Genomic DNA, 14669 nt, shown 5'->3' with positions numbered 1-14669 from the left:
CCCTCCTCCCTCCACTCCTATCCCCCCCCCTCTCCGTCTCCCCTCCGAACCGCAGGCGGCGGCGGCGCACCAAGCCAGCGATCCCAACCCCACCTCCCTCCACCGGCCCTCGTCCTGCTCCGGCCGGTCACGCCGCAGGCCCCGCTCCCGCCTCCCTCCCTCCTCCTGCGGCCGGTCGCGGCGGCATGCTGGCGTGAATCGAGCGGCGCGGCCTGCGACGAAGTCGAGGGAGGACGAAGAGCGACCGCGGCGGCGAGCTGTGGTACCGCGTCGTAGACGGATCCCCTCCTCCCCACCCCGCCCAAATCCCAAGGTATGCATAGACGGTAGACCCTAAACCTAAACTTTTTTTTTTCTTACATCTGCCGCTGAACCCTACCATGATTTGGTAGTAAGTTCTAGCTGTGGAAACTCATCAGCTGTATTGGGTTTGGTTTAGTTTGGTTGATTGAAGCACGCGTTACGGCGTTAGTGTCCCTTGCTAGTGTGGAGTACTATGTGATTTTGTTTGGGGCTCTATGTACATATGTATGCTGTGATTTCGATGTAGAAAAGCTGTTGGAGTGCTTTTGAATGGGCTTCTAGTTTGTAGACAAGAGGCTTCAGTTTTCCTTATAAGATGAGCAGTTAGAATTGAATGCGCAAGTGTGCATCTCATGACAGATATACGAGTGTCCTGTTTTTCATCTTTACAAACTGCACAGAGAGCAGTTGGAACATCATGTTTCAACACAAATTTAGATGTTCCAACACAAATTTGGTTTAACATACTGTAGAACTTAGGTCCTGTGCATACGATTGGTTCTATATGCTAGCATGGGGCTTGTGCAATTGACCGCATCAACACAGCATGGGCCACACCGGAGTTGTGAATTAGTGCGGAAGTTTCGTTTCATTTCATCATTCATGCTTTTACGCTTTTAAGCTTCATCAACTGATTATTCTCATTCTTATGTCTTGGAGCTTTGAAAAGAGGCTGCACGATGGAGTTATCAAAGCAGGGCCAGGAACCCATGTCAGCTAGCATGGGATCTCAAGCACTCCCCTCTTCAAATATCCAACCTGCTCAGTCTGGATATCCCGCTGCGTTCTATCCACCCCTATCTGCTGGCTGGGGTGCACAGCCAATGTTCTCTACGGGAGCTTCGGTACCTGTCAGTTCATATTATATTGTCCCTATGAGTCAACAAGCTGCCCAAGTTGGTGTTTCCAGGCCAGAGACTTCACATCCTTTGGGGGTGCAATCTGTAAGCAGAGTATCACTGAGGCCGCCCCAGCAGGTGCTGAATATTCAAACATCTTTGCCAGCAGTAACTGGATCACAGCTGTCGCCATCTGTTGCCGGAAAGAAAAGTGTTGCTTCTCCAAAGGTCCAGATGATGAAATCTGCATTATCTGCCAAGCGTCCTGCACAGAAAGAGCTACCATCAAAGGCTCAGCCTCAGCAGTTTGAATCCGTGAGATCAAAGTTCAGGGAGTCACTTTCTGCTGCACTCGTCATGGATTCTGACCAGCAGGATAAGAAACAATCTGCTCAGAACCTGCAGTCTGATGGGTCAGCAGACCAGAAGAAGGTGGAGGGAGATGAAGTGAAGGATACAGTGATGACCACATCCAAGGATGCGAGTACAACAAATTCAGAGGCAGACAATGCTGATGTTGCTAAGAAATGCGAGGGAGATGAGAAGTTAGGCTGTGGCATAGCATCAGACATGATCACAAGCACAAATGATGACAGTGACACACAACAACAACTAAAGCACCTTCCTTCAGAAGATGAAGTATTAGACCAAAGTATGGTTGTCACAGATGAACTCTTGCAAGGTCATGGCCTTTGTTGGGTTTCTGATTTTCCTGCTGGGATGGCTGAACCTGTGACACAACCTAATTTGAAGAGGGACAGGGCTTCTGATATTGAGCCTGAGGTTACAGGCAATTTGACAGAGTCTGAATCAAAAAGAATAAAGTCTACAGATGAGGCAGCAACAGATAAGGGTAGTATGATCCAGAAGGCTGAAAGCTTGGCATTTAGAATTGAAGAGGAACTCTTTAAACTGTTTGGTGGAGTGAACAAGAAGTACAAGGAGCGAGGCAGATCTCTTCTGTTTAATCTAAAAGATAAAGGCAACCCTGAGTTAAGGTCGAGGGTCATATCTGGAGAACTTGCACCCGATCGCCTTTGTTCAATGACTGCGGAGGAACTTGCTTCCAAAGAGCTCTCAGAGTGGCGGTTGGCTAAAGCCGAAGAACATGAAAAAATGGTTGTCCTTCCTAACACTGAAGTTGATGTCAGGCGTTTAGTGAGGAAAACACACAAAGGAGAGTTCCAAGTTGAAATAGAAGAAACTGATGGTATTTCAGTGGAGGTTGAGCTTGGGGGTAATGTTCTATCTCATGTTCCATCAAAAGCTGTTGAAAGTGAAACAAAAACCAATGATGAAACAAGTACGGATGATAAAACTGGTGTAGAAGTTAAGGACAAGGGTTCTGATGGCATGTCACAAGATGAGGATGGTGGGACAGGTGACAATGATTCATCAGGCAATGTTGAATATATTGAAAATGAGAAAGCAGATCTTATTGATGAACTTATGGTGGATGACTTGAAAGACGCAGAGAATCTTCCACCAATTCCTTCGCTAGATGAATTCATGCTGGGGTTAGATTCTGAACCACCTTTTGAAAATTTATCAGTTGGGACCCCGCAAAAAGATCTCAGTGATTCTGATGAACCTAGCTCCACCTTAGATTCCGAGAAACTTCCTGAGACAGAAGATAAGCAGTCTGCACAAAAGAAGGCCAGATCTGAATCAGATGTGCCGGCTTTACAGGGTAAATCGGAGTCCAAGTCAGAATCACCCAAACAGAAGTCAGAATCACCCAAGCAGAAGGTTGGTTCAGAGTTGGTTCCTGATGTGCCACGCGATGGAGAGAAAATCAAATCCTCCCCAGAGAAAGTCGAATCTAAAGAACCTGCTGCTGCTAGTGCTAATATGTCGAATCCTGTTTCAACTGTGAACCATAAGACAACTGCTGTTCCTATGATTCGTGAGAGTATATGGGAGGGTGCGATTCAGCTTACTCTATCGTCACTCACGAATGTTGTTGCCATTTTCAAAAGGTTTGTTTCGATGGAGAATTGTTTGGTTGTTACCAACTTAGCTTGTCCTGTTTATCTAATCACATTCCCTCTTCATTTTCATCATCTTAAAACGCCTTTTAATTTTCCTTTAGTTATCATTCTGTATGTTGCATTCTTGAACTTGTTTGATGCCACTGTGTTATGCTATGTGCCTTCAGTTTTCTAATGGCACGGGTGGAAACCCACTCAATTAGGTAATACTATATGTTACTGAAATGGGACAGCTTCTATACCACTATGTAGTTCATGAGTTTCCAAAAAAGGATTTACCTCACCATCTACACTTTTTTCCGCCACAAGCCGTTGATGTTAGAAATGAAACACTCAAAACTGGAGTAAATCTAGTCACTCTTTGTCTTTGTTTTATCGGACCGTAGTGGTCTTCAGCTGGCTTCTGAATCATTCTCTCGAATGTTCACTTGCTGTTGCCCTTTCCCCCCAACCATACGGTATTAGAGATTCTAACTGAAGAATGAAATGCTTCTTTTGTAAGTGAGAATGTATTATTGGGCATTGGGCTTATATTCATCTTGCAAATAGTTATGCTTATGTGCAGTTAATTTGGGCCTGCACCAACGAATTCCTGTGTACCAAGAATGCTGCGATTCCTGATTAAAAGATGTTCGGAGTTCTCAAAGGAGTAAGAAAAAAAATAAGGCTGGTGAAAAAGAACAAATGAAAACACTACATGCAAATATGCTATGTCAAATTATTATACTCGGGTAATTTTTTGATTGCATGTTTCTAATTTACGTAGTTATGCTAAGTGGCAAACAATTGTGAAAGAAAATGTTTAACGTGCGAAGCACATGCTACTTGCTAGTACAATTAAGGGGGGCACCAGTTGCTTAGTCTCTCACCGTCTCATATGTGGAAGTTAAATTATTTCGCATGATCTGCATGAATGAGAGGATAAATGTGAGCGGTAGCTCCTAAACTAATGAATATGGACTGCTTTTTGGCTACGTGTGACCTTATTCTGTACTTCATATTTGTATTGGTTCTGACATATCTTAAAATTTCTCTTGTACAGTGGTGAAAAGCCATCTGGGAAAGAATGGAGTAGCTTAATTGAAATCAAGGGGAGAGTTAAACTTAGTGCTTTTCAAGATTTTCTCGAACAACTTCCCAAATCTAGGAGCCGCGCTATAATGGTAATTCTGTTTTGAATGCATAATTTGTTTCTAGATGATGTTCTTACTGGAATGATTATGGTTTTACACATTTATGCTGGCTACTTTCCATTATGTTGTGGATGGTAGATAACTCTCCATGTTATAATCACACGCTCATTAGAGGTCAATGGCATATGTCCATCTGGTAAAAGAAAAATGAAATCAGTGATGAAAATAGATGTTTCGATCCCTCTTGTGTCCAGAGCTCAGAATTTTGGAGGAAAATAGCCTCCAGATTTTTATAGAATTCCTCTAAAGTTTCTACCTTGAATGGGTGGGTCCTAAACTGGCAATATTTCAAAAAGCAATACTAGTACAATGGCATCTGTCATGTTTTTTGAGATTTTCATAATATCTAGATCCACTGTTGTTTAGAGGCAGGGACATGTGCAGGTGTGTTGGTACTTTTATGCTAGTCGCCAGAAAATTTTCCTAGCAGGTGCTTAAGAAATCTATATCTGTACTTACTTGATAATGTGCGTACTTCTCAAGCTAGCTGGTGCATATATTTTGAATCAGAACAGTATATGTACTTGTAATTGTTACCATTATGCAATTAGATTGGTACTGCCCAATTGAATTATTTCACTAGATAGCGCAAGAACTGCAAATAATAGTGTTGTATTCCTTCTAGGATTGTATTCCCACTTGTACTGCTTATGTCTACATGCACATAGTTAAATTATGTGTCCTGTGCTGCATTTAATTCTCTGTTCCGCCATCGAGAATCCGTTCCATCTGTTTTAAGTACCTGTACTGCTACTTTTATAGGTAACTGAGCTGTGCTGGAAGGAGTGTTCGTCGGAGAGTGGCCGCCAACAACTCTCGCAGGTTCCTTTTCTAAGTCAGATCACCCATCATGAGCTTACCAGAGTTTTGATGATTGTTTTCACTAAATTGGCTCGTTCTTTTGCAGACAATTGATTCATATATTGCAGATGAGAGAGTGGGACTAGCTGAGCCTGCAGATGGACTGGAGCTGTACCTGTGTCCCCCTCAAGGGAAAACTGTGGAGATTCTCTCCCAGCACCTGCCAAAGGAGCACTTGGGTGGTCTCGCTGTGGCAGAAACATCGATAATTGGAATCGTCGTCTGGCGGAGACCCAGCGTTCCTAGGGTGTCCTCCCATCAGAGGCATGATGGTTCCAAGAGGCAGTCAGCCCCAAGGAAACCCCAGGTTACCGGTTCTACTTCGGCCCATAGGCCCTCCGCGCCCCAGAACTCTCACGGCGTGCCACCAGGTTTTCCCAACCAGCAGCATCACCAGCACCAAGAGGAGGATGTAACTGATGACGATGTGCCCCCGGGCTTTGGGCCTGGCGTTGTTGCGCGCAGGGACGAAGATGATCTTCCTGAATTTAATTTTGTTAACCCCGCTGCTAATGTAACGACGCATGCCTTCAAGGGCCAACGGCATGTAGCACCGACCTCTGCTCGCCCAGTCGAGCAAATGAGGGAATTGGTTCAGAAGTATGGTAAAAGATCATCTGTTGAATCGCGTCCTTGGGCTGACGACGACGACGATGATATACCAGAGTGGAACCCCATCCAGCAAAGTAGGCAGCCGCTGTCATTTACACCCACCCCGCAGCAACCACTCCCACCACCACCACCACTACCGCCCATGCAGCAGATCCACCATGCGTACCAGCAGTACAACCCAAATGCAATGCAGCCTCTCCTTCCCCAGGTTGCAATGCAGTACAGCCTTAGTAGCCAGCAGCAGCTCCCTTTGGTCCAGCAGCAGCTTCAGCCTTCGCAACCATGGCAGCAGCAGCAGCCTAGTGCCTGGTGGCCGGCGACGGCGCAGCAGGGTGGGTCGGCCGCCGCCGGCTCTGCTGTTCCAGCGCCCCAGTATGGTGGTGTGATAATGCCTAATGGTAGCAGCGCCCAAGCTGGGAACCTAGGCGGCGCCCCCTGGGGACCGAGATAGAAAGGAACTTGTAAAATTTAGCTCTCTTGTTTTCTTTGTAGCTGCCAGCGTCAGTTTTAGTGTTGGTTTCTTTTCCTTCTTCTAGCTTACAGATTCGTGTAAGTATGTGTACACCCCTCTTGTACCCGAGCATGTAACTCTAGATGCCTGTGTGGGTTGTATTCGTAATAAACATCATAGGATCTGTCGTTCTGAACCTTTGCTCTCCCTGGGCAAGACATTCTGTTCGTCGGTTCGCGGCGCCGTGAAAAATTTGGCAATAATGTTTGGACACAGAAAATAAGTTGTAAACGGTTTGAAACTCTTAACAAGTGTTATTTTGATGCACTCGGATTAATAATATTAGTGAATTATAACTCTGGTCTTCCATTCAAATTATAGCCATGATGGTTAAGGCAAGAGCCCATGGGAGATGCACTTCTATTTTTGTGCAGTTGATGTTCCGTACGACGTGGGTTGGTGGATGGGAGCTGTCTGTCCCTCATCTTTTGCCGTTGTTCCTTCCGCCCGTGCATGGTGGGCTGTCGGGACTATTCCTCATCTTTTGAAAAGGCTGCAAATATTCCCCTGTTTTTTCCAGTAAGCTTATAAGCACCTTTTATCTGCAAAGTAATATATTACTTATATGTTCCAAAATAGATATGAGGTGAGAGAAAACGTACCACAAACCTTTTATTAGAAAGTCAACACGAAACGCTTGGGCTTGCCAGGTTTTTTTTTTTACATAGAGCAATACGTTCAGAACAGGGTGTTGCATTTCGATGCAAACCCTGAAACAAAAAGGGGATATAGTTCACGGATCTTTTTTTTTTCATCTCATTTTCTACCTAATTAGATTATGTCTGTAAGACTGTAACTACAAAAGAGAAGAGAACATTTATTTATTTATTTTTGCAGCACCATCGCTACTTTGGACTACGAGCGCAGTGGTCAAGCTCCATGGAGCCCTTTTTTGAAACATTCAAAAAGACACGTTTCAAAATATCATCAGATTCTGGAAAACAGTTCCACATTGACATATGGATGTACTACAAGTGTGTAAATTTTCACGAGGAAAAAAATATTGGCACGCGAGCTGTACAGGAAAGTGAAAATTGTTGGTTTTAACAGTGAACAGTACACATAATGTTCACTGTTTTCAAAATCACATTTTATTTTTATTTTTGTGTACCTCGTGCGTCGATGCATTTTCTCATGAGCAGTACCACGTGCAGTATACATCTGTATTACAATGTGATTTGTTTTCTAGAATTTTTTGAAATTTCAAAATAAAAAAAAATACGAGGACCATGGAGCTCGACATTTCTTCTTATCAGTATACTACTTCTTTTACACATTCAACCCATAACAGCCTGATTAAATCCATAATTAAGATTTCTAAAAGAAGTTTGCTCGTACGAAAACCCAACCATTTCCTGCATCCACTCATCTGTTTTTAACATTATAAGTTAGGGCAGAGAATCGTTCCAGTTAGAAAGTTAAGCTCATTCCTTTTTATTTGTACCAAAATTGGAGCCACACTCTATTTACTTATCAACTACTCCCTCCGTTCCAAATTACTCGTCGCAGAAATGGATGTATCTAGAACTAAAATACATCTAGATACATCCATACCTGTGACAGGTAATTCAAAACGGAGGGAATAGACGACATATTTTTAAAATTATTTTATTCTTGCATGCTATTTTCATTCGGTTTTAGTCTACATATATTCACTGAAACTTTTTCCTAGGCGCTCCACGTATTCTCCCTATATCTGATTCACAAAGAATAATTAACTAGTTATGTTAGATTTGTTGATAAGATGGTTTTTTTTTTGAAACAGAGTCATAAGCTTTGCTCATCCATTAAGTAAGAGAGGAGCATATAGTTTTGTTACACTTACACGAGTAAATTGCATAAAACCACTACTTTAAAGGCTAGGTTTGCGAAAAACATCAGGATACAGATTCGCTGCAGAAAGCACCATGTCTAGCGTAATTGTTTTGCAAAAACCACTGATTGGCGGATTTGGCTCAGGTAAGTGTGTTTATGACAGATGGGGCCCGCTTTTCGCTGACGTGGCGTAACGTTTTCTCAGGAAGAGCGCTAGATGGGTCAAAGCAAGAACACCCCCAACATCCTTTCCCCATACCGCCCAGGCCCTTCCCCCGTCTCCTCGCTCCCGCAGCCGTCTGAGGAGAGGATCCCGCACGCTGCCGCAAGTGGTAGCTCGTCGGAGCAGATGAAGCCGGTGAGCTGCTGAGGAGGGCGCATCACGGTCCATTTCTTGGACTTGAAGTCGAACACCCACAACGCGTGCCCGCCGCGGCGTTCCTCGAACTCGATGGCGCCGGTCACCACTCAGGGTGGACACGGTCCGGCCGGTCCGGGCCCTGACCGAGCCGCTGTTTTGACCGGCCGCCGGCGAGCCGGACCGGACCGGACCGACCAGCTGGCCGGTCTTGATTTCAGGGACCGGACCGCTGGCGCTCAAGCCCGGGCCGGACCGAGAGGACCGGCCGTGGTCACCATCGTTGAGGGTAGAGCATGCAAGTAATGGGTGCATGAGGCCACGATTGGCTGTCTGCGGGCCTTGCCGTGATTATTGGAACAAATTTGACGTGGAGTTAATCATGGGATGGCGCCATAATGATCGGATCGAACCATGTTTCCCACTTTCCCTCGTTCATTCAGTTTTAAGCAGTGCTATATATATATTTCAACGAACAATTTTGATGTAAACTTTATGGACGCAGTTGAATTTGATTGCAGTTCCCTAAAATCGTGGGGCTGTCACAATCCAAACGAAACTTGCACGTACAGATTTGGTAAAGCCTCTTATGTAGGAATAGATGTTTCCTTCAGTTTTCTGTTCAATTGAATAAAGGGAAACATCAGCGTGGGATGGCGCGTGATAATCAGATCAAACTGTTGAGTCGCGAATAAAAGGAAACGGCAGCGCGTGGAGTAAATCGTGGGATGGTGCCGTGATTATCGGATCTAATCCCATTTTCTCGTTCTTTCTCTTTTCTGTTTAACTGAAATAACAGCGTGTCACCTGAGTCTTCTTCTACCTCTTGCTCCTGTCTTTGAGTCAATTGACTGAGTTACACTTGACTCCGGTGAACAAGCGCCGGGGCGGGGCACGGCCGGGGCGTCGCCGGCGGCTGCAACGTCGAGGAACAACCTGCAGCCTCGGTCCGCTCGGTCGGATTGGTTAAAGACCGGACCGGCCAATTTCTTCATCGGGCTAGGACCGATCGGTCCGGTCCAGAAGGGGCCCCGAGCGGGCCGAAAAGCCCGCTCGTTCCGTCCAGCCTGAGTCACCACCATGCGCCTGCCGCAGCCGCCGCTCGACTCCGCACGCTGCGCCGGCCTCGAGCCCCGCCGGGTAAGGGCCCACCTCGAGCCAGCCCCGGCGCTCCCCGCTCCACTCCACCACGGTGGTGGTGCCCTCGATGCACCACACGCGGTTGCTCACCACCACGCGAGCCGTCGACGTTGGTGCGTGCATGTGCTCCAGGCGCTGCCACCTCCGGCGAGGGATGCCGCGCTGTCGCCCCGATTTGGCCCCCAGCACCGCCACCTCGTCCGGATCCGCCGAGGGATGCCGCATTGCGGCCCTGATTTGGGCTCCCGCGCGAGGAGACGCCCAGTGCGAGCTGCCGGACCCGGCGAGGGATGCTGCGCCGTGACCCTGATTTGCCCTCCAGCGCGAGGAGCCGCCCAACGCCGGCTGCCGGATCCGGCGAGGGGTGCCGCCTGTTGGGGATCGTAGCAGAAATTTAAAATGTTCTACACATCACCAAGATCAATCTATGGAGTAATCTAGCAACGAGGGGAAGGAGAGTGCATCTACATACCCTTGTAGATCGCTAAGCGGAAGCGTTGCAAGAACGCGGATGAAGGAGTCGTACTCGTAGCGATTCAGATCGCGGTTGATTCCGATCTAAGCGCCGAACCACGGCGCCTCCGCGTTCAACACACATGCAGCCCGGTGACGTCTCCTATGCCTTGATCCAGCAAGGGGAGAAGGAGAGGTTGGGGAAGACTCCGTCCACCAGCAGCACGACGGTGTGGTGGTGGTGGAGGAGCGCGGAACTCCAGCAGGGCTTCGCCAAGCACTACGAGAGACGAGGAGGGAGAGAGGTAGGGCTGCGCCAACAGGGAGAGCAAATCACATGTGTTGGGCAGCCCCAAACCTCAAGTATATATATATAGGGGAAGGGGAGGGGCTGCGCCCCCATCTAGGGTTCCCTCCCTAGGGGTGGCGGCAGCCCCAAAACCCATCTAGGGTTGCGGCCAAGGGGGGAGAGAGAGGAGGCGCACCTAGGGTGGGCCTTAAGGCCCATCTGCCCTAGGGTTTGCCCCCTTCCCTCTAGGAGGCGCCCCAGCCCACCTAGGGGCTGGTCCCTTCCCACTATTGGCCCATGTAGGCCTCCGGGGCTGGTGGCCCCTCCCGGTGGACCCCCGGACCCCTCCGGTGGTCCCGGTACAGTACCGGTGATGCCGGAACATTTCCGGTGGCCAAAACCATACTTCCTATATATTAATCTTTACCTCCGGACCATTCCGGAACTCCTCGTGACGTCCGGGATCTCATCCGAGACTCTGAACAACATTCGGTAACCGCGTACATACTTTCCCTATAACCCTAGCGTCATCGAACCTTAAGTGTGTAGACCCTACGGGTTCGGGAGTCATGCAGACATGGCCGAGACAACTCTCCGGTCAATAACCAACAGCGAGATCTAGATACCCATGTTAGCTCCCACATGCTCCACGATGATCTCATCGGATGAACCACGATGTCAAGGATTTAATCAATCCCGTATACAATTCCCTTTGTCCAGCAGTATTGTACTTGCCCGAGATTCGATCGTCGGTATCCCGATACCTTGTTCAATCTCGTTACCGGCAAGTCTCTTTACTCGTTCCATAACACATCATCCCGTGATCAACTCCTTGGTCACATTGTGCACATTATGATGATGTCCTACCGAGTGGACCCAGAGATACCTCTCCGTTTACACGGAGTGACAAATCCCAGTCTCGATTCGTGCCAACCCAACAGACACTTTCGGAGATACCTGTAGTGTACCTTTATAGACACCTAGTTACGCTGTGACATTTGGCACACCCAAAGCACTCCTACGGTATCCGGGAGTTGCACAATCTCATGGTCTAGGGAAATGATACTTGACATTAGAAAAGCTTTAGCATACGAACTACATGATCTTGTGCTAGGCTTAGGATTGGGTCTTGTCCATCACATCATTCTCCTAATGATGTGATCCCGTTATCAACGACATCTGATGTCCATGGTCAGGAAACTATAACCATCTATTGATCAACGAGCTAGTCAACTAGAGGCTTACTAGGGACATGGTGTTGTTATGTATCCACACATGTATCTGAGTTTCCTATCAATACAATTCTAGCATGGATAATAAACGATTATCATGAACAATGAAATATAATAGTAATAACTAATTTATTATTGCCTCTAGGGCATATTTCCAACAGTCTCCCACTTGCACTAGAGTCAATAATCTAGTTCGCATCGCCATGTGATTAACACTCACAGGTCACATCACCATGTGACCAACATCCAAAGAGTTTACTAGACTGAATAATCTAGTTCACATCACTATGTGATTAACACTCAATGAGTTCTGGGTTTGATCATGTTATGCTTGTTAGAGAGGTTGTAGTCAACGGGTCTTGCCATATTCAGATCCCTATGTATTTCGCAAAACTTTATATCATAGATGCTGCTACCACGTTCCACTTGGAGCTATTCCAAATTATTGCTCCATTATACGTATCCTGTATCTCTACTCAGAGCTATCCGGATAGGTGTTAAGCTTGCATCGACGTAACTCTTTATGTTGAACTCTTCATCACCTCCATAACCGAGAACATTTCCTTATTCCTCCAAGGATAATTTTGACTGCTATCTGGTGATCCACTCCTAGATCACCTTTGTACCCTCTTGCCAGACATGTGGCAAGGTACACATTAGGTGCGGTACTCAGCATGGCATACCGTATAGAGCCTATGACAACAACATAGGGGACGACCTTCGTCCTTCCTCTTTCTTCTGCCGTGGTCAAGCTTTGAGTCTTACTCAACTTCACACCTTACAACTCAGGTAAGAACCCCTTCTTTGACTGATCTATTTTGAACTCTTTCAAAAACATGTCAAGGTGTGCGTTCTTTGAAAGTATCATCAGGCGTCTTGATCTATCTCTATAGATCTTGATGCCCAATTTGTAAGCAGCTTTATCCAGGTCTTCCTTTGAAAAACACTCTTCAAACAACCATTTATGCTTTCCAGAAATTCTACATTATTTCGGATCTACAATATGTCATCCACATATACTTATCAGAAATGTTGTAGTGCTCCCACTCACTTTCTTGTAAATACAAGTTTCTAGCAAACATTGTATAAACCTAAAAGCTTTGATCACTCTATCAAAGCATATATTCTGACTCCGAGATGCTTGCTCTAGTCCATAGAAGGATCGCTGGAGCCAGCATACCTTTTAGCATCCTTAGGATCGACAAAACTTTGATTGTATCACATACAACTCTTTCTTACGAAAACTGGTAAGAAAACTTGTTTTTGACATCCATCTGTCAGATTTCATAATCGAAAAATACAGCTAATGCTAACATGATTCCGACGGACTTAAGCATCGCTACGGGTGAGAAATTCTCATCATAGTCAACTCCTTGAACTTGTGAAAAGACTCTTTCCCACAAGTCGAGCTTCATAGACGGTAACATTACCGCCCATGCCCGTCTTCTTCTTAAAGATCCATTTATCTCAATGGCTTGCCGATCATCGGGCAAGTCCACCAAAGTCCATACTTTGTTCTGATACATGGATCCTATCTCGGGTTTCATGGCTTCTAACCATTTGTCGGAATACGGGCCCACCATCGCTTCTCCATAGCTCGTAGGTTCGTTGTTGTCTAACAACATGATATTTAAGATAGGATTACCGTACCACTCAGGAGTAGTACATATCCTTGTCGACCTATGAGGTTCGATAGCAACTTGATCCGAAGCTTCATGATCACTATCATTAACTTCCTTTTCAACAGACGTAGGCGCCATAGAAAACATCTTTCTGTGTCGCATCACTCTCTGGTTGAAGTAAAGGTTTGACAACCTCATCAAGTTCTATCTTCCTCCCACTCAATTCTTTCGAGAGAAACTCCTTCTCGAGAAAGGAACCATTCTTAGCGACAAACAATTTGCCCTCGGATCTGAGATAGAAGGTATACCCACCTGTCACCTTTGGGTATCCTATGAAGATGTGTTTGTCCGCTTTGGGTTCGAGCTTCTCCGGCTGAAGTCTTAAGCATCGCAGCCCCAAACATTAAGAAACGACAACTTTGGTTTCTTGCCAAACCAATGTTCATACGGCGTCGTCTCAACAGACTTATATGGTGTCCTATCTAAAGTGAATGCAGCTGTCTCTAATGCATAACCTCAAAATAATAGCGGTAGATCGGTAAGAGACATCATAGATCGCACCATATTTCATAAGGTTCGATTACGACGTCCGAACACACCATTACCCTGTGGTGTTCCAGGTGGCTTCAACTGTGAAACAATTCCACAATGTCTTAAGTGTTTGCCAAACTCATAACTTAGAAATTCTCATTGATCAGATCGTAGGAATTTGATCTTCTTGTTATGATGATTCTTAACTTCACCCTGAAATCGCTTGAACTTTTCAAACGTTTCAGACTTGTGCTTCATTAAGTAAATATACCTATATCTACTCAAATCGTCAGTGAGAATGAGAAAATAGCGATATCCACCGCACGCTTCAATTCTCATTGGATCACACGCATCAGTATGTATGATTTTCAAAAGTCACTTGCTCGTTTCATTGTACCTGAAAACGGGGTCTTAGTCATCCTGCCCATGAGGCATGGCTCACATGTGTCAAGCTATTCAAAATCAAGTGACTCCAAACATCCATCGATATGGAGTTTCTTCATGCATCTTACGCCAATATGACCTAAGCGGCAGTGCCACAAGAAAGTGGTACTATCTACATCTTTTGGCGTGAACATGTGTATTACTACGACCGAGATTCACTGAACCATTCACATAGGGTGCATGACCATGGAAGGTATTATTCATGTAAACAGAATAACCATTATTCTCTAACTTAAATGAATAACCGTATTGCAATGAACATGATCTAATCATATTCATGCTCAACGTAGACACCTAATAACATTTATCTAGGTTCAATACTAATCCCGAAGGCAGATGGAGCGTGCGATGGTGATCTCATCAACTTTGGAAACACTTCCAACACACATCGTCACCTCGCCCTTAGCCAGTCTCCGTTTAGTCCGTAGCTTTGGCTTCAAGTCACCAATAATAGCAACTGAACCGGTATCCAATA

At 45.9% G+C, this 14669-nt stretch overlaps 1 protein-coding gene across 2 annotated transcripts; it reads left to right on the top strand.

The window, feature by feature from the left end:
* Window positions 1-6606, top strand: LOC125514984 (uncharacterized). 2 transcript variants are annotated; one of them, XM_048680386.2, is made up of 5 exons: window positions 1-313; window positions 974-3121; window positions 4176-4296; window positions 5089-5148; window positions 5234-6606. In XM_048680386.2, exons 2-5 carry the CDS (start codon window positions 984-986, stop codon window positions 6248-6250), a joined length of 3336 nt encoding a protein of 1111 aa, XP_048536343.2. In that variant the 5' UTR covers window positions 1-313; window positions 974-983; the 3' UTR covers window positions 6251-6606. The 2 variants fall into 2 exon arrangements, with proteins under 2 accessions (XP_048536343.2, XP_048536342.2); XM_048680385.2 differs by having other exon boundaries at window positions 964-3121.
* Window positions 6607-14669: the final 8063 nt, after the last annotated feature.

Source organism: Triticum urartu, chromosome 6A (assembly GCF_056163025.1).
Source record: "Triticum urartu cultivar PI428250 chromosome 6A, HENAU_Tu73, whole genome shotgun sequence".
Classification (NCBI taxonomy): Eukaryota; Viridiplantae; Streptophyta; class Magnoliopsida; order Poales; family Poaceae; genus Triticum; species Triticum urartu.
This window is presented reverse-complemented; position numbering and strand designations above follow the sequence as displayed.

What these genes read in the sequence shown, in the direction of transcription:
- LOC125514984 (XM_048680386.2), top strand. Translation starts at nt 984, where the DNA reads ATGGAGTTATCAAAGCAGGGCCAGGAACCCATGTCAGCTAGCATGGGA. An exon ending in GTTGTTGCCATTTTCAAAAG is followed by an intron (nt 3,122 to 4,175) that starts GTTTGTTTCGAT and finishes TCTCTTGTACAG; the next exon opens with TGGTGAAAAGCCATCTGGGA. An exon ending in GCCGCCAACAACTCTCGCAG is followed by an intron (nt 5,149 to 5,233) that starts GTTCCTTTTCTA and finishes GTTCTTTTGCAG; the next exon opens with ACAATTGATTCATATATTGC.